We start from the raw sequence: 17,929 nt of genomic DNA, 5'->3' as shown, positions 1-17,929 counted from the left end.
AAGAATTGAAGGCGTGGCAACGCAACAAACAAACTATTGAAGATTTTGTCAAATTATTCTTTCATTACACTGCGGGGTAAAATATAACTATTCATAATTTTTCATTGCATTACAAAACAATCCTCGCGAACGAAATGTCGGTGCATTTCGACGAGAGGAGCGGGCTGGTTCCCTGTCAGACTAGCTGGGGCTCGTGGAGCCAAACCATGGAGGAGGTATTCATCGAAGTCAACGTGCCCCCCGGGACGTCGGCAAAAGAAGTCAAGTGTCATTTGGGAACCAGAGACGTCGAGCTGAATGTCAAAGGGACAGAAATAATCAAGGTTGGCCGCTGTCATTCTGGGAATAAACGATTATATTCGAATTTAGCATGTTTGTTTTTTAACCATCATATTTCCAGTAGCTTTACAGGGCCATCTAGCAAAACATAGATGTGATCTGTAATCATTATGCCTCAGATTTATATGGCACTCCTATACACTGGACACCGAGTAATACATTTAATAATCAGTACCTCTTATGAATATGATGTATTTTAGTTCAAGTGTCTGTTTTTATCATGTCGTTAGATGAACAATTTGGTGGACTGTGATCAGCAAATGGAAATTATATTCCAACCACCTTCTTGACCTTGTCATATCTCCATCTTTTGACAGGGCAGGCTGTTCGGTGCAACTGTGTCTGATGAGGCAACGTGGACCCTTGGTAGGTTGTGATTTATTATTTAGATTTATGCCCTGTCTGACTCCTCTTCATTCGTTTTATCCACAGAGGACAAATGTCTCATTCGAATTGTGCTGATGAAGACAAACCGAGAGGCGGGGAACTGCTGGTCATCTTTGTTAGAGGGAGAATACTGTGCAAATGCTTGGGTCCAGGACCAGATGCAGAGAAAGCTCACACTCGAGAGGTTTCAGCGAGAGGTTGGTTGCTCTGATTCTTGTACTCTTAATTTATTTTCACTCAAACAATGATGTAAGAATGAATTGAACACCTCCACTCCAGAATCCTGGATTTGACTTCAGTGGTGCAGAGATTTCAGGAAACTTCGCTGGCGGTGGTCCGGACTTTTCCAGTTTACAAAAGTGACCTACACCAAAATCCCATATTGGGGGGTGTCAGGTTGGTCTAATGAACACTATTGTTGGTTTTACAGCACATAGGACCTTTAGGTTCAATAATGTAAAGTGTTTCAATGTCAGTCTTTTCCCCATGTTAAACAAAACATTTGACAGAAATTGGGCCCATTAAGCAGAGTAATAGTTCTGTTCCCTTTTGACACATGTTGGTGATTTAGAAAAGACAACAGTGCACTCACAACTTTTCAATAAAGTTTTATTGAAAGGTACAAGTCCATTTGTAGATTGTGTATTCAGTCCTTTTGAAATGTATTTGTTTGAACAAATAGTGACACTTGTCATACTACACACACAAACAGCAAAAGGAACTGCAATGCAAATTCCAAAATCACATTTCAGACCAAAAAGGTTTCCAACTGAAATCAGAAAGAACGTGGCATTTCACGCTATGCCAATAAATCTATCAAATGGCAAAAAAACTCATCCGTAACCAACTACTGTGTCAATACCTTCAACGTGCTTTATTAACGAAAAAAAAAAAAAAAATCACCTTGGGTAGGAGTGTGCATTCAAGACAGCTTAGCAACCTAGGGTGGAAGTTAAGGACTTTGGGCCCGATTTCTTGGTTCCATATTTTTGTTTCGCAAAATCCTTCTCCCTCCTCTTCCACATGGTGGACTGAGGACCTAGGTGGTTCAATACTTATTAGCTTAAAACCAGGAACCCGTTCCAGGAAATACCAAACACCGTGGAACGGATTCAAACGAGAACGTAGTCGCACTCACACACCCTTGGAAGGAGAACTGAGCACAAAAGCTGTGGCTAATTTACTGCTTCTTGACATTGCATGATGAAAGCCTTCTCACTTAAAGAACGCCATCTCACAGATGAGGATCTTTAAGTAAAAAAAAAAAGTAAGCTAAGTCACCTGAAAAGTTACAGCCAATCACAGGGGACTGGGGTACAGGCGACGAGATGGCGGCTAAGAGTTTAGCAAGCCGACTCGGGTATGGTAGGAAGGTGAGTGATCTTGTAGTAGCTGTGCTTCAGCTGGCGAGCGGTTCTTCCCGAAATGGTCCAGCGAAGCCTCTGGCTGTTCGGCCTGGAGCACTTAGCAGTGGAGTATTCAGCAAGGCATTTGCCCACCAACTCACGCACACACACGAGATCGCCATCTCTGATCTATTGACAAAGAGAAGGTGATCATTGTTTTTCAAAAAAAAAATTTTTAACCTAAATACAGTATTACATTAATTGTTCAGATACATGGTACTTACAGTCAGTAGCTTCTGTAGACTTTCCATAGCCTCTGAGAGTTGGTCCCTTTCCTCTGGGTCACGTTGGTCCTCCACCTCAAGACGCAGGAGAGCCATGGCAAGCAGAGATGGCTGAGGCAAATCAGAAGAGACAAGACACTCACTTTGAGGGAGTTACATTTCATCATCCATAACACTTGAGCTTTTTTTGGGTAAGTATTGGCAGGCCAGACTTTGTGTTAGCTTTGGTTGCGCTGAGTCCCGTTCTGCCCAAATGCTGTACAGTGTTCCACAGTGTTCAGTTTTGAGGGCCCCTGCTGTATTCATTGTATATGCCGCCCTTGGGTTCAATTTTAAGAAAGCATAGTATTTCCTTGTACTGCTGTGCAGATCTGTCAAATTTATGTTGCGATAAGCAAAAAGGATATTTTCTCCCCAAGGTCACGTTTGTCCTGTCTGGAGGAATTCTCAGCCTGGTTGACATCTCTTGAACTTCAACATAAGTTTTGCCGTTTGGTTCCAGTGCACCTTAGACGCTGCTGATTTTGGGTGCGTGCTGTCTTATCTAAAGCCTGTCTGCAATTTGGGTTTTCAGTTGGACAGTGATTTTAAATTAGGCCATCAAATTGGTGGCGTTGTTAAATCCATCTTTTTTTTTTTTTTTTTTTTTTTTTTTTTTTTTTAAGCATCTTTGTCAGGTGGCTAAAGTAATGCCTCTCCTTTCTCAACAGGAATTCATTCCTTCATTACACCTCAACTGAACTACTGTAATACACTTTGATTTGGAATCAACCAGTTCCCCCTCAGACGTATCCAGTTGGTCCAAAATGCTGCTGGTTGCCTCCTAACTGGTACTTGTAAAAGGGTGCACATAACTCAAATTCTGGCCTCCATTCATATTTTAGAGTCGTTCACCACTTTCTACGTACCTGCCCGGTGTTTAAGGTCTGTGGACCAGACACTACTGGAGGTATAGAGGACTAGGCGGGGTCCTGCATGTGTGGTGTTTGTGTGTCATGTGATAGCAGAATGAGTGGCACCTACCTTCATTTTGGAGAAGACAAAGGAGCAGTGACAAGCTTTCAATTGAGTCTCTAGTCTCTCAAGGCTCAGTTTCTTCTCGCTGAACAAAAACAACAACACATCTAAGAATTTGATTGCAATGTTTCTACTAAATTACATTAGTCAACCAATAACTTGTCATCACCTGTCTGCACCGAGTTGCTCCTGGACGTAGCTGTGAAAGAGGCGAAGGAAGCGGAGGGCCGTGGGGGCCTTGACCTTCCAGTTGAGTTTTTCTATAATAATCTTCTCCATCCGCATCATGTCAGAAACCGTGAAGCGGTTCTGACTGATGCGGATCAGGTCGTTGGCAAGGGGGATGTTCTTATTCTCTTCTGAGGACTTCACAGCAATGTAGAAGCAGCAGAGACCCACGCAGGACAGGTGCTTTGGTTGAATCTGGACAGAACAGGTTGAAAGTCATTCAGGTATTTTAGTGATAAGCTTGACAATACAGGCATTACTGCACAAACCTTCATGACCGAGAGGAAGCGGTCAAGCAGGCTGATGGCCAGAGAAAACGTCTCAGAGCTGAAACCAAAGAACCTACTCAGAGTGAGCAAGTCCTTCACCTCCAGGTCCCTCAATCTGCTCGTCATCCTCAGCCCATTGTCCGAAGCGCTCTCAATGATCCTCAGACCGCTGAGCTTTGGCTGGTAGCGGCCCTCCAGGTCTGTTAAGGCCTTCAGCTGGACTGCAAAAGGCAGTGTTCCGGGTCCTGTCACTGTGTCAATCATCTGTGTGCATAATGGCAAAAATTTAGGAACAACTTGAAAATGAAGCCAACATCTACAGCCTTGATGTGCCGACACTGTGCACTGAGGTTCAGGAGGAAAATCTATGTTAATGAGCTAAAAAAAAAATATATATATATATATATATATATATTTTCATTGTCTATTATTTTGTAAATATCCAGGTAAAAACTCAATTGCAATGAAGTTTCGACATTGTATTAAACAAAATACAATGATTTGCAAGTTATGTTCAACCTCTATTTCATTGAATACAGTACAAAGACAAGGTACTTGATGTTCTAAATGATAAACTTTGTTTTTAGCAAATAACTATTAACTTAGAATTTTATGGCTGCAACACATTCCAAAAAAGCTGAGACAGCTGTCAAAAAAAGACTGAGAAAGTTGAGGAATGCTCATCAAACACCTGTTCGCCAGGCTAACTGGAAAGACAGGTGGGGGCCCTGATTGGGTGTAAAAGGAGCTTCCCTGAATTGCTCAGGCATTCACAAGCAGAGATGGGGCGAGGTTCACCTCTGTGTCAACAACTGCTTTGAGAAATTAATCAAACAGGTTTAAGGACAATGTTCCTCTACGAACAATTGCAAGGAATTTAGGTATTTAGTCCATATTCGCATCAAAAGGTTCAGAGAATCCGGAGAAATCACTGCATGTAGGCGGCAAGGCCGAAAAATAACATTGAATGCCCGTGACCTTCGATCCCTCAGGCGACACTGCATCAAAAACCAACATCAATCAAAAGGCTATCACCACATGGGCTCAGGAACACTTCGGAAAAACGTCAGTAAATACAGTTCGGCGCTACATCAATAAGTGCAACTTAAATCTCTACCAACTAAAGCAAAGCTATTTACCAACAGCCGGGTTTATATGGAGCTATGTATTCCGATTAGAACGTATCCAAATGTCTAAACAGAATGAAAATGCTCCACATGAACACCTCAATCGTAATAAAACTGTCAAATCCAAACGGAACTTCATTTGGATCAAGATTAGCCAAATGGTGTAATAGGCTGACCTGCCTGCAGTCCAGACCTGAACTTTATTGTCAACTGTGCAGATGAAATTTCTTCCCTCTCAAGACAACATACAAGAAGATGCAGTTTAGTCAGATGATTGGCAAAAAATGTTTGTTGTTTTCCAAAGCAATAGCAGATTTTTACAACAGTTTTATTTTAATTAAAAGACAAGTCTGCTTTTATGGAGAAATACAGAAATCAGAGAATATTTATTGTGGAGAAGCTGAAATTCCAAGGCTTTGGACAATTTTAAGTTACACATGGTCTTGAATCAAGTAATTAACTATCAAAATAATTAACTCAATTGGTTGTTGATTAATCATTGCACCTCCAGTGTTTTTGTTAATGCAGAAATAAAAGGTTAAATTCCTTGTAGAAGCTTCACAAATTAAGCACTTTTGTCTACATACAGGTAACGTCTTGTTCATGTGATTGATTAATTTTTCTGGCCTCGACGGGTCTTCATGCAAATTTATTGTAAATATGACGTTACTCCCGCATTAGCGTAGGTTAGTGATAGCCTACGTCATGTTGCAACTGACGGGCACGTTCAGTTTCGATCGCTGCCTGAGGAACTGAATGCGGTCATAAACCGAGATCGCCAAGTTCCTGTCATGTTCTGCGTGTTTGTTTCGTGTTTTTGGTTTAGTTTTTTTTTTCATTTCTGTCCGCTAGGTTTTCATTCCCACCTGTTCTCTTCAGCCCTGTATATATATTTTTTTTTTCATTGTCTATTATTTTGTAAATATCCAGGTAAAAACTCAATTGCAATGAAGTTTCGACATTGTATTAAACAAAATACAATGATTTGCAAGTTATGTTCAACCTCTATTTCATTGAATACAGTACAAAGACAAGGTACTTGATGTTCTAAATGATAAACTTTGTTTTTAGCAAATAACTATTAACTTAGAATTTTATGGCTGCAACACATTCCAAAAAAGCTGAGACAGCTGTCAAAAAAAGACTGAGAAAGTTGAGGAATGCTCATCAAACACCTGTTCGCCAGGCTAACTGGAAAGACAGGTGGGGGCCCTGATTGGGTGTAAAAGGAGCTTCCCTGAATTGCTCAGGCATTCACAAGCAGAGATGGGGCGAGGTTCACCTCTGTGTCAACAACTGCTTTGAGAAATTAATCAAACAGGTTTAAGGACAATGTTCCTCTACGAACAATTGCAAGGAATTTAGGTATTTAGTCCATATTCGCATCAAAAGGTTCAGAGAATCCGGAGAAATCACTGCATGTAGGCGGCAAGGCCGAAAAATAACATTGAATGCCCGTGACCTTCGATCCCTCAGGCGACACTGCATCAAAAACCAACATCAATCAAAAGGCTATCACCACATGGGCTCAGGAACACTTCGGAAAAACGTCAGTAAATACAGTTCGGCGCTACATCAATAAGTGCAACTTAAATCTCTACCAACTAAAGCAAAGCTATTTACCAACAGCCGGGTTTATATGGAGCTATGTATTCCGATTAGAACGTATCCAAATGTCTAAACAGAATGAAAATGCTCCACATGAACACCTCAATCGTAATAAAACTGTCAAATCCAAACGGAACTTCATTTGGATCAAGATTAGCCAAATGGTGTAATAGGCTGACCTGCCTGCAGTCCAGACCTGAACTTTATTGTCAACTGTGCAGATGAAATTTCTTCCCTCTCAAGACAACATACAAGAAGATGCAGTTTAGTCAGATGATTGGCAAAAAATGTTTGTTGTTTTCCAAAGCAATAGCAGATTTTTACAACAGTTTTATTTTAATTAAAAGACAAGTCTGCTTTTATGGAGAAATACAGAAATCAGAGAATATTTATTGTGGAGAAGCTGAAATTCCAAGGCTTTGGACAATTTTAAGTTACACATGGTCTTGAATCAAGTAATTAACTATCAAAATAATTAACTCAATTGGTTGTTGATTAATCATTGCACCTCCAGTGTTTTTGTTAATGCAGAAATAAAAGGTTAAATTCCTTGTAGAAGCTTCACAAATTAAGCACTTTTGTCTACATACAGGTATTTAAAAAAACAACATGCAATCTTCATAGTCTTATCCTCACTTTAGAGGTCAAAGGGATTTTGTGGCGTCCAGTGTTATCCTGTTTTTTTTTCCTTAGACAGCCTTGAAAAGGCTTTTTGAGCATTTGAGATTGCCACCCACTGACCTAGTCTGTGTGTAATGTTTCCATTTATTAAACTTACAACCTGCCAACCAAATGAATGCTGAGTCTTCTGATAACAATCTTGTTTACACGCGGAGTCTCTTGCAGACGCGACTTCTCAGTCAAATTATTCTGGTGGCCTTTTGCAACTCAACTGCTGTCAAACTGGGCTCAACTGGATTGGGGGGAGGGGCGAATCAACGCAAAGACTAAACAGGGAGACGCTATAAAAAAAGTTTCTTCCAATCAACTTAAATATCTCAATTTAAGGTCGCAGACCGTTGTGTTACATTAAAATCCGGCTGTCGTGTTGAACGTTTCACAATCTTGTAAAGTGGGGGGCGTGAGTGGGTTAGGCCGTTCTTGACATGTCCGGACATGTCGCTTGCTTACACAAAGCTAAGCAACAGTGCTAACACAAGGCCCGGTAACAACAACAGTCCACCAAGGTCATATAACACTGCTTCTAGGTAGTTATCAAAAACAAAACAGAGTGACGACAGTTTAAGAATGCCAGTCGTCGTGGTGATAAACAAGCAACTAAACGTCCAGACGTTAGCTGGCAACAGCTAATGCTAATTACCCTGAATATGAACATATTACAAATGATCAACAAATGCTTTTACATTCTTCATAATTTGTGCGTTCAAATTATTTCATAATTTCTTCTGACGTCGGGTGTTAAAAACTGGACTGCTTAAATGAAGAAAAAAAAAGCCTGCTTTCTCTTACCTTGGCTCAAGTTACGTTGGTTGTACAATTTAAAATAAATCCGTAGGCGTAAAAGTGGATGGATTAGGTGAACCACCCCCAAAAATGTGAGTATGGACTTTCTTTTAAGAAAGTTTTAAGCATAGATTTTGTACCTGTCTATGCACACCCCCGACCCTTGGAGTAAGGCGACGGGGAAAAGGACAGATTGGGAGTTTAATACCCCTTAAAACCAGGCCCATGTCCGAACACGGCGAACTTTCATTGGTCATCGATGGTGACGCTCATTAATTCTGTAATTCTATTGGATAATTTTCTCGTCTTTCATAAGTAAGCCCCGCTCTTTCTAAACAGGGGAACCAATCGCACGACGGGAAGAGAAGTGTCGCCTGGTGAACGCTAATTCAATACGGTCATTTTTGTGTACAGGATTCTAAAAAAAAATAATACATTTAAATATAGAAAAGACACAAAAACCTAACTCAGTTTGAGACTATTCAATTGAAGACCGACTATGCAGACAAAATTTGGGCTAAATACTGTAAATGAGAAGATTATTAGGCAACACGATAATTAACATTATTATCAATAATATAATATAACGTCTCTGAAAGTCATTGTTAAAAAAAATGTAAGTGCAGCAAATTTCTTGGAGGCTAATGCTGCTGACCGCTTTTTGAAGATGGACTTTGTTTGATAAACATGGACTCGTCGTGGTAACTTTCTGGGACATTCTGGTCGCAGGTCAATTTGTTTCCGAACACTAATTTTCTTTAAGGCTACGCGCATTCTGTTTTGATGTCAAATTACGCGACAAATCAGGTACATTTCAGTAAAGTTAGTCTTTATTACATAAGATCACCAACACAGATCGAACATTTGATCTTACATATATAGATCGTGTGTGTGTGTGTGTGTGTATATGTGTGTGTGTTCGTGTGCAAATTACTCGACTATACACAAGCGCAGTAAAATTATAAAACATTCATGAGCAACATCCTTAGAAGTAATCCTCTAAAACAGTTAAATATACACTGGCTCATCATAAAAGTTACAATTTTGCCTGTATTTATTCATATTCATATTTACTGATGATGATGATGTTGATCTCTATGTCTAATGTTTAACAGTAATTCAACAGTCATATTTCTATGCAGAATTGATGGCAGAGCTGTTTTATTGAATCACATTCGGTCATAAAAGTGAAACATACACATTTCGAGTAATAACTGTTAACCGTACAAGGTGCTGATTATGCTAATGAAAGCCTATTATAGTCTCTGCATATTATTTAATTTACATTTTATTAAAAAAGGTATATAACCGTGACCAACAATTCCATGTGATTTGATGGTACATAGAGTATTATGTATTATTTCACAGTGATATTAGTCAAAAGTACATTGCAAAAGAATGAAGGGCACATTAAAAAACAGTACTTTTCCATAGAAGTATGTTTCATTCTTGGGGAGATGGTTATTTTCATGCACATTCCACGTTACATTGCAGAGGGTAGAACACACGAGGAAGACTCTTGGCAATCCATTCTCGGCGATTTAAGTGCATTTCTCTTAAAAGTGCTCATTCAAGTGTCAAAAATAATACACTTGCTTGTCCATCTGTCACTTCACGTCGGCGTAGTTAGTAGAAAGTCCTCTAATTCAAATTCCTGGATGAGGTTAAGGAACACGCAGAGGGAAGACTAAAGAAGCTAGGAGAAGAAAAGACAAAACATGAGCAATATACTGTACACTCTGCATGTTATTTGTTAGTTGTTAGTGAAGCCAAAAATGCAATTTACCTAATTGGCTTTAGAGGCACACCTGTTAATACACTCAAATGCTAGAGTCACATTCTGTATTAAAAACAGTGGCCGCAGTAAGAAGCCTTTGTTATGAGATAAATTTACTGGAGATCCAATACATACATTCTGAGTTTTAAAAGCTTATATTGAATTGTCACTTTCAGAGAAATAATAAAAATGGGATTATTATTGTAGTTTGCAGTGGTTCATAATGGAACTCTGCAATACTGTGAACTATTTATAATATTTTGTTCAACTGTGTATTGTTTGATTATCAAATGAATCATTCTGACAGTATATTTGCACCCATAGTGGATATAAAGTCGAGACACCGCTGTTCAAATGGCAGGTTTTTGCGTCATAAAAAATAAGATCAACATACATTTCAAAGATTTAAAATGGCTCTCTCACTTCTTTGTGATAGTTGCTTGTTATTGCAATACCTGTGTAGCTCATATTAATGGAGACAAATTCCATGTGTGTGTTTTACATACCTGGCCATAAAAAGATTATACTGATTCTGTAAAAGATTTGAAAACGTATAACAGGCTACTTCTTGTACACTAAAACTGGCAATTGAAGTGGGCTGTGTGGACTTTATCTACACTTATCTATTGAATCTCATTCAATTGTGCAAGTGTACCTAATGATATGACCAGGCAGCATATAACTTTCTGTACATGATCAAATATTCCGAACATGATCAAATATTCCGAATTAGACTCTGAACGCTACTGTATACTGTTCAAGTAATCAATTATGAGACTATAAATTCATATAATAAAATGAAGACAGTAATCCCTCGTTTATCGCCATTAATGGGGACCAAAACCACCTGCGATAAACGAAAATCCGCGAAGTAGCGACCCCCCCCTCCATATAGGTACATGTACATAATATTTATAAGGCCAAATTTAATGGTATACATGCATGCAGAAGTAAATTTTGAAGTAATTAACATGACTTAATGCTGTATACTAATAGATTTAAACATGTATAAGTTAGGTTAGTTTATGAATAACAAAATACAGTAAACATATACATGTGGTACAGTACTGTATATGTTGCTCTGTGCCTCCTGTTGTTTTGCTGACTTTCACTGCTTCTCGCGGACCTTTTGCGGACTTTTTGCGGACGTAATTTTATTTATTTATTTTTTCATGAATATGTTTGAAAAAATCCGCGATGCAGTGAAGCCGCGATAAACGAACCGCGTAATAGCGAGGGATCACTGTACATCAAAGACACTGTAGTTTAAAAAAAGATCAGTTCATTGTGATCGGCCCAATGAAAATTTTGAACACTGACTCATGGCAAGAACGTAAAATAACAGCTGCTACAACTATTGAACACAGCGCATTGATTTGTTTGGATGTGTCTCGCAGAGTCAGCATCAATACATTGAGCAAAGCTAGCGTTATCATGGGTAAGTACACAGTGGATTACAGCAGGCGCATTCATATTCAGGCTCACACACCACCACAGTCTCTTTGACCGACGCTGATGGTAGGACACATTCATGGCTTCCCTGGATGATTGTTCTGAAAATCAACTGAAATGGGACAAAGACACACAACAACAAAATATGGCGGGAAGCAATGAGACGTAGGATTTAAAACACAAAAGGATGACGTGACAAGGGATGGGATCTGTCTTTCAGGTTTTACACAGCGTTAACTCGTGTTGTTAATTTCCTTACACCCTAGAAGCCTTCACTGTTTTAATCCTGACCATCAGGTGTGTATATTTCCTGCACATAATTCCTCCTGACATATGGTGTGTCCTCCTGTGCAAAATAATTTGGTACTGTGAGGTCATCCGTGTCAGCAGTGAGACCAGTCGTATGTAAACACAATTGCCCCTGCCTGATACCGTCTGGCAGGTCAGCCCGCAGAGACAGAAGCATCAGGCTGTGTCAAACTGTGACACATCCAACTGTGTCTGGGCACATAGTGTCACTCTCAATCTGTCCCTGGATCAGTATCTGAGCAATACATGGCTCCTGGGAGAATGTCACTACCTCATTAATCACGCACAGTCTACAGAAGCTACCGCGGAGAAAACTGTCCACGCTTGCATGATAGCCTTTAATCACGTACTGTATCTTTATTTGGCTTACCCAGCATGTGCAATTGAACTTCTAAGCTCAAACAAAATCCATTGCTGAACGTTGGTTCACCTTCGGTATGTTCTGATTTAGCAACTACTAATTATTTGTCATATCTGGCTAATATTTTTCAGACAAATTTCGTGAAATTGGAAAATTTTCTCTAAATTTGGAGGCCATTTGTAGGGCAAATTCCGAATCATACGACTTGAGGGATGTTCATCAGTTCCGGAAAAAACGTTTTTTGTTTTTTGGGGGTTTTTTTGGCCACATTATTTTTTACATAGCAAATTAACAGCGTCACCAAAAAAATGAAAGAAAGGGGAACTTACTTTTTCTTGTCCTTGTCCTTCTTGAGAGGTTGAGATGCACCTTGGAGAGCTTGGCCCATCAGTGTCTCTGCAGCAACCCTCCTCCTGTTGAAAGCATTCATCTCTTCCTCCAGCTCTCGTCGTTTCTCCTCCAGGTTCTTCTTTTCTTCGTGGTGCAGTCGTTTGAGCTGCTCAAACCTCTCGTGGAGCTAGACACCAAGTACAAAATCAAAATCGGACATAACGTTCCCTGACGTGTTATTGGAGCTCACCTCTTTTTCTTTTTCTTTCAGCTCTGCTTCGGTCTCTTTTACTTTGTTGACAAACATCTGCCTCATTCCTTCCTCCTGGTGTTGCAGTTCTCTCAGGAACTCCTTTCTCTTGGCTTCATATGTGTCCTGCAGGCTGCACAGCATGATAGTTGCAATTTTATTCCGTTTTACGTGATACTCATTGTCAACTTAGGTCACAAAATTAATTTACAGACTAGAGCGGTGGTGTTAAGAGTGAAAAGCACTATGAAATGGGGCTGGGTGAGAATGCAAAAAAATGTTGAAATCAAAATTAACAAACACAATTATTCATAATTTTCAACATTTTGTGTTTATTTAATGGACAAAACTCAACTGTCGAATAATTTGAAAGAACAACCCAGAACCGTCACCAGACCAAAAAAACTTTAAAGGGGGCACATGAAATGCATTATTGCTGCCCTAAAAACAACTCCATGCGTGCATGCATGTGTGGGTCTAATGGAACAGTGTAAACACACATACACGCTTCGAATCACTTTGCAGCATGATAGGCTGTTGCACATTAGATTCCTATCAGCCGTGATGGCCAGGACTGGCCTGGAAATATACCGGCTGTTCGGGAAAATTAACATATTTTCCTCAAATTCCTGATTCGGCCCATGCTTGCTGCTCAAGCGACATGGTGCATTCAGGGTTTCACAACGGTCGGTAGGTTTACATCATTTTTCTTCAATTCTAATGGTTTTGTAAGGTGTCCTGAGTGTTTTGAAAGGCGCTTATAAATAAAATGTTTTATTATTATGTTCATGAGAAGCCAAAATTTAAATCACAATTAAATTTCAATTAACTACCCAGACCTACTATGAAGTATCACATCAACAAGCCCATGCCAATGTAAATACAATCTCTTCTGCAGAAATAACAAATATTCACACAGTACCAATACTTGAAAAGACCAAATGGCCAATGTACAATAGGTTGCTAGTGACAATGTTTTTTAAGCCTTATCTCACCTGAACGACTGGCTGTTGGGGTCTGCGTCCTTGAAGCCCATCTCCTCCAGCTTGCAACGGCGGTACAGCTCATAGTGGCGAGTGTGCGTTTGCTCACGTAGATCCTCCATGTTCACGCGCAGCAGCATCTCCCTCAGTTTTACAAAATCACAGTGGTTCTCATTCTCCACTTGGGGACAAAAGACATACGAAAGAAATTCTGAATGTCAAATGACTGTTGAACATATGGAGACTTAAGACTCGTGAGTTGGACTCACCCTGTACTGATCCCCAGGGGTAAAGTCTTGCTTTGACCATTTTATTGCCTACTTTGACATCTTCCACACTGCCTACAACAGCAAATGGCAGGTGAGTCTGTAGTAGAAGATGAAAACCGCTGCGGTCACATTCTGAGCCATTGTGCTATGTTGATGAATGAGTAGCCAAAATTGAGAATACTATGGCAACAGGCACTGCAATTCAAAATGTAATCATTCCGGGGCCAAGGACCCACTGTACTGCTCATGTACCCCCAAGTGGTGGGAGCCCCCTCTAGCAAAAGAACTTGCACCATCTGGTAACTCTTCCCAGCATCTATCCAGAGCCCAAATCTTAAACACTCATTTGGTGACGACTTCATTTGATGTTTAGAATTGTAAAGTTGAAATATATACAGTATAATAATAATAAAAGAGTGTAAGCACTAGCCATCTTTGACTCCGTCCTGTATACTTTCGATGTCAACCCCAGAATTAGTTACGGTGCCAGAGCGACCATCAATGAGGCACCTAGTAAAAGATGAACAATCTGTCTCCTGCTTTTCGTGTCAGCCAGAGAGTGTTCCACATTGTAATAAAAGGTTGCTGCATCCTGCACGTGTATTATGTATTGTTTATGCATGTATGCGTGCGTGCGAGGGTGTTTAAGACGGGGTGAGTGAGTGATTGTGTGTGAGAGAGAGAGAGAGAGAGAGAGAGAGAGAGAGAGAGAGAGAGAGAGAGAGAAAGCGCGACCCACATTCATGGAAGAGTTGATTTCGGCCACAGCCTCATCCTCAGTCGGAAACTGGTATATCTGCACTCCATTGCTGACCAGTTCGCTCATGATCTTGATTTTTAACCTGTCCAGTTCACTCCTTGACACGGTGTCTGCCTTTGCAATGACAGGGATGATGTTCACCTGCGAACAAACAACAAAGCTGAATAATTGTACTAACTGAGAAAAACCACAAACGACATTGTGCGGTCACCTTGCTGTCGAGCTTCTTCATGGTGACGAGATCCAGAGATTTGAGGGAGTGGCCGTTGGGAGCAATGAAATATAGGCAGATGTGGATTCTCGTGTCATGGAAATTACACAGGGAACGTTTTATTTTTAGCTCCTCTTCGAGGTATGTTTCATACTGAGTGTCAATATACTCGACAATGGGTTTATAGCTGCGAAGGAAAGAAGAAAAACACCAACATTATTAATCATAAAAGGAAGGTGTTTTTATCTTGGTAAAACACTCGCTAGTCATTCACTGATTTCAGCATCTACTGTATTGAGATCCTTTGTTCTTGCAAACACATTTTTTTCTAGTTATATGACAAAAACAAAAAACTCTAGGTACCTTCAAAAAAAAAAAAAAAAAAGAAAGAAGAGTTCGAGTTATTTTCATTTTACTGTACATTCACCTTTCTTCTTTGTTGATCTGGTCACCAAAGCCAACAGTGTGCACGATGGTCAGCTTGAGGTTGACGTTGCTCTCCTGTAGGTCGTATGTGTGTGGTCGTAGAAGCACGTCTTTCTCATAGTGGCTGGCCTCTTCATTTTCAAACCGTGTATTGAAAAGTGTGTTTATTAAGGTGGATTTACCTATCCCTGTCTCGCCTATAAGAAAAGCATGCAAACAAATGACAGGTGGTGAATGGACGGAAGGGGGGGAAAAAAAGGAGTGAGTTGTGCTTTCTAAGACAAGATACATGTCAAAACCCTACTTGCCTATGCAGAGGATGTTGAAGCTGAAGCCCTGTGTGACTGTTTTGCTGACCAACTGATCTGGAAGACTGTCGAAGCCCACGTGTCCGCCGAGCTCTACGGTTCGTTTGTCTTCATTCTGAAGAAATGCAACATGACACAATAATCTCCCTCTAATCAAGGGTTCCGGGTTTGTGATCCTGCTATATCACAGACATGTGTTTGTACAGTTTTATCACTCTATTTTGTTCTGCCTCCTGTTTATTTTTTAGTTTAATTCCACTGTAAACCACTAGATAGCGGCACACTATTTTGTTTGACACGAAATTTGACTAATGAAGCATAATAAAAAGAGCAAGTATTTCAGATCATCCCAGCTTTTGCTGAGTGTCAGTCCCTTTAAATCCTGATTTTTATGCCTCCACAAAGCAACGCTTGTTGGTTCATTTTATAGTGTTCTGTATCTTATTAACATATAATGTGAGATGATATTGTAACCTGTAGTCTGAGGAAAAGAAACAGGATTTAATGAGCTCCGGCTGTTGATGTTATACTCTTCCTATCATTGCAGCTGTTATGCAAGCGCTATACAAATAAATACGGATAGTGTTGTATTGTATAATGTGTTTTTTTTTTTGGGGGGGGGGATAAAATATAAACATCAAGTAACAGAGGTGGGCATCTTCAGTTCAGTGAGTCCGTCATTGAGCTCCCGTCAGTATTTCAGGCCAGCCACGTCCATCCGAGTCATCAGCAACAGCCAAATTGCGTTGAGAACAGATTTACGGGACTACGTCACAGACAGGTGCCGCACACCTGACAGGCAGCCAAATACAGAAAAAATAAAAGTGTTACATCCCTTTCAGTCACACACACCTCAATGACATGCTCCATATTGTTTTTATTTCACCAGTCACCACACTGTCCATGTGTGTCTGTTTGATTTTTTTTTCTTTATTTGGCTGCATGTCGGCTTGTATGGCACGTGTGTGTGATGTGGGAATCATGATCTTGACGCCGATTGGTTATCGTCCAGGAGGGACGACAGGGCCTATGTGGGTCAGCCTGAAATACTGACACAAACAGTGACGGACTAACAGACCTTCTTCAGTCTCACGGAATGCCCACCTTTGTTCAGTAACATGCCATAATGTTTCATATTACTACTACCTCTGACATCCGATTGGTAGTCTAAATGTCTAAAATGACACCATTCTGCAATGTTTAACTGCTAAAAGGCTTACTGTACCAAATTGACCATCTGTGACAGAATGATGAACTGATTGTCATGTATGTTGTTTACTGACAGACTATCAATTGACGTGCAGTGTTTGGATGCATAGTGAGATGTGCTGGTCCATGTAGATGGGAAACTGGCAATTTCAAGCGGCTCAGCATGAGGACTGGGATGTGTTCAATACAACATTCATCTGTCTCGGCCTCTTCAACACACATACAAAGAGCTCTTTATCTAGATGTTGTTTCACTGGACGGGACGCTATCCAAGCTGCTAGCCTGGTGGTACCCATCAGCCACCCGGTCCTCACAGTTCAGGATGCCACAGTTGCTTAGCACTTTTAAATCTCATATTTGTAAGAAAGTCTGAGAGCATTGCTAAATCTTAAAGCAAGTCACTTGATTCAGCTGCCACCTAATCTCTTAAATGCATTGCTGCACGCTGTCCTGTATGGAAAACCATTGGAACATTTATTCAGTATCCTTGATATTTAGCTTTAGGTGCCAGTACTAGTGTGCTTTGTTTCAAATGAATTTTATGAAGCAACAACCACAGCTGAAACAAAGTTTTAGACAGAGATAAAAATTTACCAATTTTCAAAATAGTAACAAAGTCAAAAACAATACAAACAAGACACTACACACAAACATTACTATCGCCAGTAAAACAATTCAGCATCCTCATCCGCAAACTACAGTGCTGCACAAATAACCCCAATAGGCATGCACTATTATGCTCCTACATAGGAACCGAGTAAACCACCAACTACAAGCACCAATTGGCGACTACTACCTCCCTTACAAGTATGTCAAAGTGTTTCTGCTAGTGTGATGAACCATCTTACGAGCGAGGAAAAACAGTGTACGAGTGCTTTTTGTGTGGTGGAGTGAGGAGAAACAGTTTACGAGTGCTTTTTGTGTGGTGGGCTAGAAATGGCCCTCGGGCCATGAGTTTGACATTATAAAGTAGATTGAAAATACATGTCCAGCGGTACTAGTAAAACATTTATTCTGATGCGCCCGAGTCGTTCTACTAGTGTGCTGGCATTTCTGCACACTAATAGGACTTTGGCATTGCATCAAAAAAGCCAAGGTTGTGCTACAACAGGTAGTAGGCGTCTGGGAACCTATAGTGTGTGTGTGTGTGTGTGTGTGTGTGTGTGTGTGTGTGTGTGTGTGTGTGTGTGTGTGTATATATATATATATATATAT

The 17,929-nt window shown here is 40.2% G+C and overlaps 3 protein-coding genes and 1 long non-coding RNA gene across 7 annotated transcripts in view; 2 read left to right on the top strand and 2 right to left on the bottom strand.

The window, feature by feature from the left end:
- The first annotated feature begins 6 nt into the window (after window positions 1–6).
- On the top strand, window positions 7–1,643 carry nudcd2 (NudC domain containing 2). Its single transcript, XM_019869759.1, has 4 exons — window positions 7–323; window positions 657–705; window positions 772–923; window positions 1,006–1,643. Exons 1-4 carry the CDS (start codon window positions 135–137, stop codon window positions 1,087–1,089), a joined length of 474 nt encoding a protein of 157 aa, XP_019725318.1. The 5' UTR covers window positions 7–134; the 3' UTR covers window positions 1,090–1,643.
- Window positions 1,586–8,278, bottom strand: ccng1 (cyclin G1). The gene is made up of 6 exons (XM_019869748.1): window positions 8,076–8,278; window positions 3,871–4,134; window positions 3,543–3,796; window positions 3,380–3,458; window positions 2,357–2,467; window positions 1,586–2,261 (listed from the first exon to the last, which is right to left on the bottom strand). The coding sequence occupies exons 2-6, from the start codon at window positions 4,132–4,134 to the stop codon at window positions 2,070–2,072; spliced, it is 900 nt and encodes a 299-aa protein (XP_019725307.1). The 5' UTR covers window positions 8,076–8,278; the 3' UTR covers window positions 1,586–2,069.
- Window positions 8,279–8,877: 599 nt separating this feature from the next.
- The window catches only part of LOC109515748 (septin-8-A-like), a 10,007-nt gene continuing 955 nt past the window's right edge, over window positions 8,878–17,929 (bottom strand). For 2 of the 4 annotated variants that reach the window (XM_019869735.1, XM_019869734.1), the window contains exons 2-10: window positions 15,506–15,620; window positions 15,199–15,394; window positions 14,772–14,958; window positions 14,540–14,701; window positions 13,801–13,897; window positions 13,544–13,712; window positions 12,549–12,681; window positions 12,298–12,485; window positions 8,878–9,765 (exon numbers count right to left, since the gene is read on the bottom strand). In XM_019869735.1, coding sequence (XP_019725294.1) covers window positions 9,711–9,765; window positions 12,298–12,485; window positions 12,549–12,681; window positions 13,544–13,712; window positions 13,801–13,897; window positions 14,540–14,701; window positions 14,772–14,958; window positions 15,199–15,394; window positions 15,506–15,620 — 1,302 coding nt within the window. In that variant the 3' untranslated portion in view covers window positions 8,878–9,710. Of the gene's footprint in view, window positions 9,766–11,098; window positions 11,411–12,297; window positions 12,486–12,548; window positions 12,682–13,543; window positions 13,713–13,800; window positions 13,898–14,539; window positions 14,702–14,771; window positions 14,959–15,198; window positions 15,395–15,505; window positions 15,621–17,929 lie in introns of those variants that run through there. The other 2 variants (XM_019869737.1, XM_019869736.1) reach the window with 2 other exon arrangements.
- LOC109515768 (uncharacterized) overlaps window positions 10,186–17,929 on the top strand; it is a 13,255-nt gene continuing 5,511 nt past the window's right edge. The window contains exons 1-2 of the long non-coding RNA XR_002168248.1: window positions 10,186–10,275; window positions 15,696–15,701. This is a non-coding gene — a long non-coding RNA (uncharacterized LOC109515768). The remainder of the gene's footprint in view (window positions 10,276–15,695; window positions 15,702–17,929) is intronic.

Source organism: Hippocampus comes, unplaced genomic scaffold (genome assembly GCF_001891065.2).
Source record: "Hippocampus comes isolate QL1 unplaced genomic scaffold, H_comes_QL1_v1.1 scaffold9, whole genome shotgun sequence".
In the NCBI taxonomy this organism is placed as follows: Eukaryota; Metazoa; Chordata; class Actinopteri; order Syngnathiformes; family Syngnathidae; genus Hippocampus; species Hippocampus comes.
The sequence above is the reverse complement of the archived record's forward strand: the minus strand, read 5'-3'. Positions and strand labels throughout refer to the sequence as shown.